Raw genomic sequence first — 11,697 nt, 5'->3', positions numbered from 1 at the left:
AGAATCGTGAAAAATAAGTTTATTTTAAACCACTAAACTTGGGGGTAGCAGTTTATCACTTAGCTTTTGCTTCTGCTAACTGACACACTGCCTGTTTCACGCAGAATGAAAGCCAACATCCTAACACAGCCTCCAAGGTCCTACATGATCTGGCCTCCCTCATTTTATTACACTTCCCTTACAGCCTCGTTAGTCCTCATATCTTGGGTTATTCTACCTCAGGGCCTTTGCACTTTCTGTTCCCTCTGCCTACAATGTTCTTTCCCTAGATAGCTACATGGCTTGCTCCTTCACTTCCTTCCTATCTCTGTTCAAATGCCACCTTACAAAGATAAGTTCCCTCACCACCCTAATAAAGCACCCCAGCACTCCTCAGCCATCTCCCTCACCCTGCTTTATTTTCCCTTTTAGTTCTTATTGTCACCTGACATACACATTAGACATTTATTTCTTGCCTGTCACATCTCCTCACATATACACATATGAGACACCAGAACTTATGGTCCACAAGGGCAGGGTTTTATCTCTTTCGCTCATCGTTGTAGCCCCAGCACTTATAATAATGCCTGGAATTTTTGATCACCAGGAAAATGATGGAGGTAGCAGTACTTCTGCTAAATCTGGTGTCTAGGCCTATCACTTGGAGTATTTCTAGGGGCTGTGGTGGGGCAAGTGGCAATTGTGCTTCCTACTGGGACATATTACACTTATTGCAGGCCAAATTCTGATAGCACCCACCCACAATCCAGAAAACACTCAAACAAATTCTTTAAGAATGCAGGCAGAGCAGCAGGATGAAGGCTGGTCACTGGTCAGTTCACAATCAGTTCTCCTTGACCAACCCTCCCTTCCCTTTCTTCCCATCCTTTCCCCACTAGTCTGCAACACCAGTTTGTCAGATCATTTGATTGTTCACCAAATGGTTAGGAAGACACAAAAACTCCACCAAAGTATTATCAGCGTAGAAATTTATTTCAATTCAAAATAATATGGTTATATTTAGGATAATATAATTATCTAAAGCACAGATCATTGTTGGCTCTGAAACAGTTCTAAAGATCATTCTTTTGAAGTCAAAAAATATGTAGTAAGAATGTACAAGGAAGCAAAAATATAAAAAATAAGTTTGCTGAGTATTGGGAGTTCTTACAAGAGGGACACACCAAGATAACGTAACAGAGTCCAAATTACATAACATGCAGCAAGGCGTTCTCTTGCCTTATCAACTCCTGGAAAATAAACCAGTAACCTCAGAATGCAAGAATACCACCACTGGGCTAACAGGACAAACTTTCTGAGGGGCACAGGCAGTAAGTCACTAAACTTCCCCTCTCTCTAACTCCTTTCCTCACACCGATTTCTTTTCTTTCCTCCAGAATAGGTTTTATCCTGTTGAAAAAAAAAACTGGTTTTATTTGTAAAGTGGAGTAAACAATATCCTGATTGAAGTAGGCAACATTTTAGCTGAAGATGCTCAGGAATCAAACTTTTGAAAAAGGTCAATCAGTTAGCTAGCAGAGACCATCAGTGGCTTGCAGAAAAAAAGTTCAGATAATATGTGTTTGCTAAATAGATTCAAAGAATAAGCAGTTAAAAGTGGGTGAAAAATCCCAGGGTTTATTGCGACCTAGACAATCAGAAGCAGACAGGTGAGCTTTGATGAAGCCCATTTACGTGTGGAGTGAGCTATAAGGGGCTCCGAGATAGAGTCTGGTTTCCAACAGTGTCCACAGCCAGAAGGCAAACTCAGAAGGTCTCCTCCTCTCGCAGAAACTGGAACACAGACGAGAAGTCTTTTTTTGAGTAGCCCTTCGCGCACATCATCCTGTAGATCTGATGGGCTTGACTGCCCAGAAGGATTGGGGTCTTTGTGCTGGTAGCAGAGTCTTGTGCTAATCCCAGATCCTATATCAAACAAAGGCGGAGGGAATACATTGAGGCTGGTTGTTAAGACTCACTTTGGAACTGTGGCTCCTAACGCTTGGGTTTCAAAGAAGAAAAAATGAAGTCTGCAAAAAACAAGATACTTACAAGCACGATGTTAAGTTTTATATATATATATAAATATATATATATATTTATAAGTGCTTTCTTAGAGATGCAAAACTGCTCCAAGGGGAAACTTTAATTTCTGAGTGTCCTCTCCACTCCTACACCCTCCACAAAACCTGTTTTATTTTGACTTTGGACAGGTGTTTCTATTCAAGTGAGATCACACAGAGAAATGCTTTTTCAAACCTGCAAAAGCCCGTAAGCCTAAGACAAACCCTATTATGAAATTAAGCATGATGAAAATACCCACTCAGTCTCTTAGTTAACACATTTAACAACTGCTGTGTGCTGGGCACTGTTCTAAGTGCTGGTGATACGTGGTCATGAGATAATAAAACCAAGTCACTGTTTTCAGGAACTTAACTCTTCAATGTGGAAGACAGACAGGAAAACAAATGCTAAACTTTCAGACAGTAAGTGCGCTGAAGAAAAATAAAGCAGGGTGAGGAGTCAGAAAGTCACATACAGTAAGGTGTGGGGTGGAAGGAAGAGAGTTCTGATTGATAAGATGTTTAGGGAAGACCTCCTGAGACAAGACACTTGACCTAAGAACTGAATGTGAAGGGGCAGTGAGTTCTTTGGAGAGCTGGGGGAAGAGAGTTTCAGGCAGGTGGAAGAACAAGGGAAAGGCCCCACGTGTGGGGGAGGGGTGGCTTGGATGCTCAAGAAACAGTACGAAGGCCGATGAGGCTGAACTAGAGTGAGCGAGGGGCTGGGCAGGGAAATGGGGCTGGGCAGGGAAATGAGCCTGGGGACGGGCAGAGGTGGAACACAGAAGTTTTAAGACGTTTGGAGAGGAGGTTGGATTTTCTTTCAAGTGCAATGGACAATCCGCTTCGCAATAACCCTTTAACATCTCTAAGGGCTAATGCTTCATTCTGAGAGTTTCGAAAAAGTTATGGCTGTTTAAAAATAGACAAAAGTTAACATTATAAATCTTTTATAGTTAAACTGTAGTTAATGGTATCCTCTACTATAAGAATGGAATCTTGTCCAGCCTTGAAATTTCTGGGGGCAGATGGAAGACAATGAAGGCATGAATAACTGAAACAATATTCCCCATGTTTCGTTTTATTTGTGACTACGTAAGAGCTGCAAGCAAGTGGCAAAACAAAGACTTCCTTCTTACCATTACCATCCTCATTTCATCCATCAATGGAAAAGCCAACAACCAATGAAAGAGGAAGACAAGAAGCAAGATGAGGACTATTTGTATTCTTTGAGGAACACCCTTGATAACTGAGCAGTTACTGATACCATCCACTCAAAGGAGGGAATGATTCAAGGAAAAAATAAGCAAAGTTTAAAGAATGGATTACATCTCTAGCCTCTTGGATATGTATGATGCTATAGGTGTTAACGTTATTTTGTGCTTACTTGTATAATTTTCACATGCAAACACATAGATTTGCAAAATCTACTTAACCTTAAATCTTCTATAGCTTCCACTAAAAAGCAAGTTTAATTATTACCCACACATTTCACAAATGTGGACAGCTACATTACTGCTTATACCCAGACAAGCAGACAAGCCTCTTTTGTCAACATCATTTTGCTGCACATCTGCAAAATGTATTTATTTAAAAACGACAGAGATAGATAGCCAGTGGGAAGTTGTTGTATAACAAAGGGAGTCCAACTCGAGGATGGAAGATGCCTTAGAGGACTGGGACGGGGAGGGTGAGGGAGACTCGAGGGAGGGTGTGGGGGGAGTTGAGGGAGGGAGGGAATATGGGGAAATGTGTATAAAAATAGATGATTGAACCTAGTGTACCCCCCAAAAAATAATAAAAATAAAATAAAATAAAATAAAAACGACAGAGAGAAGATCTAAATAGAAAGACTGCCTGTAATTTTTAACCTAGTAATATAACTAGAATATAAGAACTTAGAGTAAACATATATCGAGGAGAAGACAACACTATTGAGAAGAAAACTCTATTAGAGGCTTTCAAAGGAACAAGTAAATATCCCAAATAAGAGCTAATAAAACCAAAAAAGGGAAGCTAAAATAGCTTTGGTGGCTGCTACCTTAAAGGGTGGACATTCTAAAAAGAGAAAGGTGATTCAGTCTATAAAATCCTAAGTGGCTTGTCAATCCTGAAATGTTAGAAAAGAAGGCATCCTTTGAAGCTTGCAACATATAATTTAAAATAAACAAATACCCTACTTCACTAATCAAATAAAAATATTTATGAATTCATGAGCTCAGTGGGTGGTTCAGGAAAAAATATAAAACAGTTGCAAAAGGTTTCAACAAATTAATGGAGGACCAAGTTACGTTTTACAAGGATACAGGTATACTGAGTGAATAGCAAGAGTGGTCATGATTTTCTGTAAGTTGTTCCTTAGTGGCCATCAGAAACAGACTTCTAGGTTGGGGAGTTTAGAAGAATGATCTAGTTTTGTATTGATTATGTTCTGATTATATACACACAATATATTAGAATTTTATGATGTTAAGACCTAGAAATAAACGTACAAGCTTCTACTTCAAGGACACATTAACATCATCTCCCCCAACACAATGAGATCTAATGGCAGTTGAGCAAAATATCTCCCAGTAAGTAACTCCCAGTAAGTAAAGGTCTGATCTGCCCAAGCAGGTATGATTGCTTTAATCAGTGTAGCACTGATGGGGATTTCTTTAATCTCTATCAATTTCTCTACACAAGTCTAATTAGCTATGGTGTGTTTTGCTAACAGCTATCTGAGATGATGAAAGCATATTTTAAGTTCCTTTCTAAATACTCTCATTTTAAGCAAGATTCATGAGTCTTATTCTTCATAATGGAAATGACAACTGCATTTCGTAGAAGAAACGAGCAAAAAAGAACAGTAATGCCCATATGTTTTACACTGTACTGTCTTATGTTATCTTTTATTATCAAGAAAATAATTTTAAAGGACATCAACAGGAGCAGATTCTTCCCAGGCAGGGACACTGGAGAAAATGATGGAAGTAAAGATGTGACATAGAGGAGAGGACAGCTACCGCGTAGAGTCCCAAAATAAATCCAGCACTGCTTACGGGTTGCTTGTTAGCTGCTTCCTCTGTTGGAGCCATTAACAGTATTTTAGGAACCAAATAAGCTAAGAGGTCACAACCCACTTCATACAGATACATAAAGCAAACTGGGCATAAATGTGATTCTCTCACTCTCTCTGTGCCCTAACAAACGACCCTGCAGCTTTGTGAAAACTGTCCACTTAAGGAGCTACTTTCTGTTCCCAGCAAGAGCAACACAGCACAATTATACAAGTCTGTGTAGACAACATGCAAACCTAAACACAAGGTACAGATTGGCATAAAAAAATTTTTTTTTTCCCTTTAAATGAAACACTAGAAGAAATAAAACTACAAAGTAAGAAACATAGTTTCAAACATTGCTTCATCTGATAAACATTTAAAGTGAGCTGACAGTGCGCCAGGGGTTGGGCTGGCGGGACAAGGAAGAGTGAGACGGGCAGAGAGGGAAGAGCAGGCACGGAGGGCTACCAGGGAGAGGGAACAGGAGGCAGAAATGAGTTCAGTGTGGCTGAAGCAAAGGAGGGGAATGGAAGGCACAAATGAGCTGGTGAGGAGAGCAAAGGCCTTTAAGACAACGTGCAGATATGGACTTTAATCTACAAGTAACTAGAAAACACAAAAGAGGCTTAATAGGAGAGATGACATAATCAGGTTTTTACATTTTAGGAAACCACTCTTTACCATGGAAAATAAACTGAAGAAGATGAGAATGAAAGGCAAGGAGACCAGTTAAGGGCTGACGTGGCAGAATCTAAATGAGGTTCAGGGGGCTTCCTAGGTGGCACAGTGGTTAAGAATCCACCTGCCAATGCAGGGGACATGGGTTTGAGCCCTGCTCCAGGAAGATTCCACATGCCGCGGAGCAACTAAACCTGTGTACCACAACTATTGAGCCTGTGCTTTAGAGCCCGTGAGCCACAACTATTGAGCCCATGTGCTGCAACTACTGAAGCCCATGCGCCTAGAGCCTGTGCTCTGCAACAAGAGAAGCCACAGCAATGAGGAGCCCGCGCGCCACACGAAGAGTAACCCCCACTCACCACAACTAAAGAAAGCCCGTGCACAGCAATAAAAAAAAAAAAAAAAAAAAAAAAAAAAAACCAAGTGAAGTTCAGCCAAAGTACTGGTAGTAGTAGCAAGGGCAAGTGGATGAATTCAAGGCACAGTTGAGAAGTAGAATGGATGAAACGTCACGGGGAATGAAGGAGAGTAAGCTGAGTACGGTATCCAAGTGCACGTACTACTACTTTTGTCAAAAAGTAAATGGCAAAGTTGTGGGGGTGGGGTAGGGCATAAGCTCTACACAAAATTCTGAAAGTCTGTTTGTCTAAAAAGTATTTTCTAACGTTGAGATCACAAATGAGAGGAGGCCAACAATTTGCTTTTCAAATGACTTTACACATAAATACATATATATTCTTAAAGTAGGACGATGTATTTAGAAATCTAGTATCATGCAAAAGATCCTCTTATTCTGTGATACGTATATTTAATGTCATATCATTAACCATCAGAAAATGCTTACTGCTTCCATTCTAAGGGCTTTGTAAATTAATGTAAATTTATGATGAAAAACAACATTTTACCAGCTCACATTACAAACAAACTCAAGCACAAAAGAAAAATCCCAGCCTATTCTTCTCATCTGAAAGGCCAAGATTAAAAATGAATAAGATAAAGGTTTTTATCCAAACTAAGTTTTAACTAATTTCCAGTGAGTGAGTCACTATTTTAGCAATCTTGCCTTCTAGGACACACATATGCTTTGTTACAACGGGAGAGAAGTGGGGGTGGTGTGGGAGGGGGAGAGAGAGAGAAAGAGAGAGAGAGAGAGAAGGGAGGGGAGGAGAAGAATTAGACCATTAAACATCCCCCCACCCCCTCACTGGCTCTCTTGGGTAGCCTCTACATCTACCATACCTTAGCCATGAGGGTTGTTCCGAATCCACCCTGATAGTTATTAGCCGAGGGAACTCCATCCATCACCCCAGGTACAGGATTATAAGTTTCACTTGACCAACATCGTCCTGAGCTCATATTTAGGATTTTAGCCAAGAGTTTTGGGTCAAGCCCTAACCTGTCAAAGGTCAAAGAAAAGAAGTGTTAAATGTCAAAATGCACAAATCATGCATGACTTATTTACGTATGAGGATGCTCCATCTTCTCTCTCCATTTATGATATGTCTTCAAATATCTAAGCAGACTGATGAGAGTGAAGAATCTAATCTTAAATTATAGGGTATTAAAAGCTAGTGATTAAACATTTCTGAGCCAAGACATTTGCACTAAGAGAAAACCTTCTGCACTACCCTGCTTTTAAGAAATAATTGCATAAAAGGGTTATTGGTTTATCACACACATGGGTTTTCTAGTCTTTTGGACATTATTGCATTTATGTGTCACATAAGAAGCTTAAGCCAAGATGATCATCTAAATTCTACAGTCTTTACTCACAAATGATATATTTCAGAAGAAATACTGACAGATAAACTATGTATCATGGGAATCCGTGTGGATGCATTTATATGTATGTTTATTCTTTTAGCTTGTATGAGAATAAATGCAAGAGATGAGCCACAAGCAGTAAAATGAGCTTAAGAGAAGCTATCATTATAAAAGAAGACATTTCTCGCTGTACACTTTTCCTTATTTATTAAATCTTCATTAGACAATCTTGCTTATGAAGCAAGTCTGCACAGAGCTGTGACATCTGCTATCTATTCAGAGACATGCATTATAGTTCTGGGTCAACTGCTGATAAGGTTACTGATCCTGATAAAACAAAGCCTGCCCAAGCGGAAACATCATTTGTTCTATCACTGAGCTGATGGCATAAACGGCTGTTCAATGTGGACCCAGCAAAAAATAGAATTAAAATGCTCTATTACTTTGATCCCAAGTAACTTAGTGCAGTCTGGGAAGCACAGTTTTACTAAGTACCTTTGAATCAACTTTCAAATAAAACTTTCTGCTTTTTCTTAAAACCAATCCCTTCCAGAATAAAAAAAAAGATTAAAAAGACACATATAAATGTTAAACGAACTGTGCATTTCGGCATGCCACTTTTTACTTGTGTGTTCGAAATATGTCTGTTTATTTCCAGATGGAATATAACGACCAGTAAAACCTTTTCCCAATGTTCAAGCAGGGTCTAGGGCCAATAGCCAGGATGTGTATGGATTTATCATATAATATAACTGTTATGTAATCAGGCTTTCAAGGAGCAGCTGTGATTCAAGGAATACTATATGGCATGTATGTATATGAATTCGCAAGGTGGGCCATGTTATAATAAGCAGTTTTTACTAAAGATTATAACAGATAAAGATTCCATCTAAATCAGCTATCATACATTCTGTTCAACTGTACACCGCTGGAAAGAAACCTGACGGTTTCATTCATTCTTTTATAAAGATCCAAGTTTGTTACAAGTATAACTTGCTACTGATGCATTCTTTCCCCTTTTAAATAAAATTAGGCTATCAGGATGCTATGGCAGCAGATGACTTAGGAAAAGATAAAGTCAATGCACTTAAGGAATAATTGTGGAAAGTAAAATCACAAATGAACAACTAGTTAATTTGTTGTAACTGCAAATATATTGTCTAAGCACAAATATTCAAGTATGTATATGTCTAATGTGTTCTATAAGCAGGGGATATTTTTAAAGACCCCAAAACATTGCCTTTTCCTTCCATTTGAAATATAATTCAGGCTTCCTAATTTAGGTTTTCTCGAAAATGGCTCCTCACATTCAAAGCAGCAGAGATACTCCCCTCCTTATAACCCACCAAGTTAGACTCAACAGTGCCTCACACACTCTTTATTGCTAAAGAAACTCATACTCTATAATACTCACCAAAATGGGAGCAAAGCTCATTATCCTTTGTAAAACCCTACATTTCATTTTTCTTAAATGTTCAAGGAAAAATACTGGCACTGATTTATGGAACCCTTTCTGGTGAACATATTACTATTTAGAAGCATCCTGAGGGGCACACAAAAAAATGAGGCGGCTGTTGTTACGTGCTCACTTTTCAAATCTGATGCTTCCCCACCATGCTGATTCCCTTTAGGAGATGGCTACTCCCTCGCCACTCCTCCCCAACCCCCCGGTTGGCAAAGTGTATCATTAAAAAGAGCAAGTTAGAAGTGTTTTGCATTTCATCTTTCTGAGGATTCTTTCACTGGCATATACATAACTGACAGTTAAAATTAGACATGATATTAAAATCAGTTACTGAAGTCCTCTGTCTTCCACTGTGCCCAAGGCTTGTAATGGTCTGAAACCAGCTAGAATACACAGTAATTGTCATTCAGGGAGTCTATCCTAGAACGTCATGCTTCACTGGAGAAGACTGAGTTTCCATTTGAAATCAACAAATTAATCCAAGACAGGTATCTGAAAGGGCAAGTTTAATAGGAAGCAGCTACTGGGCTCTCAACCATGATAAAATGTTATTGCTGTTTCCCTGTAAATTGGCTGGGAACATATGATACTTTCTGCATAAGAGCCCCATTGCTGTTCAGGAGATATACAGCTCAAGCCATCAAAGGGATGACAGTCTGTCAGTCCCCATAATAACTTGCCACTGGATGTGGTTCGAGAGTGTGCGCGTGCATGCATGTGGCTTTACAATTGCTGGAATGTTCTCTGATATAAACAGAGAATGAATTCATTGTTCTGACCACATATATAATGCAACTCAAACAAACGTCACTGTGTCAAATCTACTCACCTTTAAAACACAAGAATTTTAAATGTACTTTTGGGAGAAGTAAAAATGATGCATAAACTGTAAGAAAAATTAAAGAGAAGCCAAGTGTTTGCCTTCACTGTAACCAAGGCTTTTAAGGGCCAAAAAAGTTTGTTCACTTTATAGTCTCTGTAAGTATCTATACTATCTGGTTTTAGGTAAGAACAAAGCAAACAATGTCCATAAACTGCGATGTTTGTATCACGGGAACCGATCTGGAAGTGAAACATCTAAGGCTATGTCAACTTAAATCAGTCATTCTGTTATTCACCAATGTTTACGCAGACCTGCCACCTAAGAAAGGGCTCTGCCTGCCCTCCAGGAGTGGGCCAGTTAAGACACCCACCCAGTAACGTTTCCCTGAGGCAGGGGAAGAGCCTGCCCAGCTCCCTCCCTTTCTCCTCTTCATTCATCTGACAAATCTGCACTGAATGCCTACTATGTGCCAGGGATGTTCTTAAGATACAGCGGTAAGCAGACAAAGCTCATGGAGCCTGTACTCTAGTTGGGAAGATAGGCAATAAACAAAGAAACAAATATATAATGCTAGCCAGTGAGAAGTGTTATGAAGAAAAAAACATTAATGTACAATTTAATTCAAATACTAACCACCACCACCATCACATCAATAACTACCATGTATTGAGCACTTACTATGTGTCAGGATTTGTTTTAAAAGATTTACATGGATGAATCCATTCCCTCTTCACAGATACTATTATTACTGCAGATAGATACGATTGTTTTTGTCATTTTATAGATGAGAAAAACTTAAGTCTGTGGCTGAGCTGGGATGTGGTCATCAACAGACACTCAGACTCACCGCCCTCAATCTTACTGGGTCATATGGGTAGTCCCTTAATCAGCCAACATGATGACATCCTATCATGTCAGTATAATACGGAATTTGGTCAAACCTTTATTATAAACCTTTTGCCATATGTCATATCTATTAGGGTATACAACGGAGAGGTTTCAGTCATCACCTACATGAAAAGGCAACACCTTCTTATGGCAGTAGCCAAGAAACTAAAATTATGCTTGTGGGAAAGGTCTCATCCTGAACAGCCTTCTGGAAGTTTGACTGTTTTGAGCTTCTTCTGGTGGAATGAGACAATATGGCTGTTGGAGAGGGACCTGGGCGCTCTCGGTAATGCAAATAAATTGTTACACCACCCAAATTGAAAAAAAAAAAAAGAAAACCAAGCAAAAACACCATTTCCAGTGGAAGAAAAATGAAAACAAAACAACAAAACTCACATTACCAATGTTATTCTTATGTGGTACATAGGAACAAAACCTCTCTAATACAAGTAAGGCACTTTCAGTACCATAACAGTATGTTCTGGGTCCTAAATAGAACCCAATTAGAAGGCAGAAAGGTCTAGTAAAAAAGAATCTCAAAATATGTTGTATACCAGTATTTTCTACGCTTTACTTTTTTAGAGCATTTAAAATTTTCACTAACATCCATAAACACTCATTGTAGAAGATCATCGGGTCAAGAGGAGTTTAAAACTATAAGGTTTTATTCTTCTGTTTAAAAAAGGGAAACGTCAGTGTTCCAGAAAAAAACACTGACTTATGAGAATAAAATTAATCAGAAATGATCACTTCATAGGAATAGGTGACTCAATTTGTAAATGTTGACATTAATGCTCTAAAAAGTTTTTCACTTCAGAGTGAACAGAATATAAATGTGGCTGAACCACGTTGATGCTATAGTACTTTGTGGGAATTTACTACTTGGAAATTTATGCTTGCTGATGCCAATTTTCTCTTTCACCTTGCGAAGCTCAATAAATCGTGGCCGCTCTCTATACTCTATTAGAGAACAATCCTGTCATTTTAAACCAT

The 11,697-nt window shown here is 39.0% G+C and overlaps 1 protein-coding gene across 2 annotated transcripts in view; it reads right to left on the bottom strand.

Annotated features, from left to right (window-relative positions):
- Positions 1-951: 951 nt before the first annotated feature.
- HIBADH (3-hydroxyisobutyrate dehydrogenase) overlaps positions 952-11,697 on the bottom strand; it is a 104,858-nt gene continuing 94,112 nt past the window's right edge. For both annotated transcript variants that reach the window (XM_057731216.1, XM_057731217.1), the window contains 2 exons: positions 7,004-7,160; positions 952-1,905 (listed from right to left, as the gene is read on the bottom strand). In XM_057731216.1, coding sequence (XP_057587199.1) covers positions 1,747-1,905; positions 7,004-7,160 — 316 coding nt within the window. In that variant the 3' untranslated portion in view covers positions 952-1,746. The remainder of the gene's footprint in view (positions 1,906-7,003; positions 7,161-11,697) is intronic.

The sequence above is a fragment of the Hippopotamus amphibius genome, chromosome 4 (genome assembly GCF_030028045.1).
Source record: "Hippopotamus amphibius kiboko isolate mHipAmp2 chromosome 4, mHipAmp2.hap2, whole genome shotgun sequence".
Classification (NCBI taxonomy): Eukaryota; Metazoa; Chordata; class Mammalia; order Artiodactyla; family Hippopotamidae; genus Hippopotamus; species Hippopotamus amphibius.
Note: the sequence above shows the minus strand (reverse complement) of the source record. Positions and strands in the feature narration are given on the sequence as shown.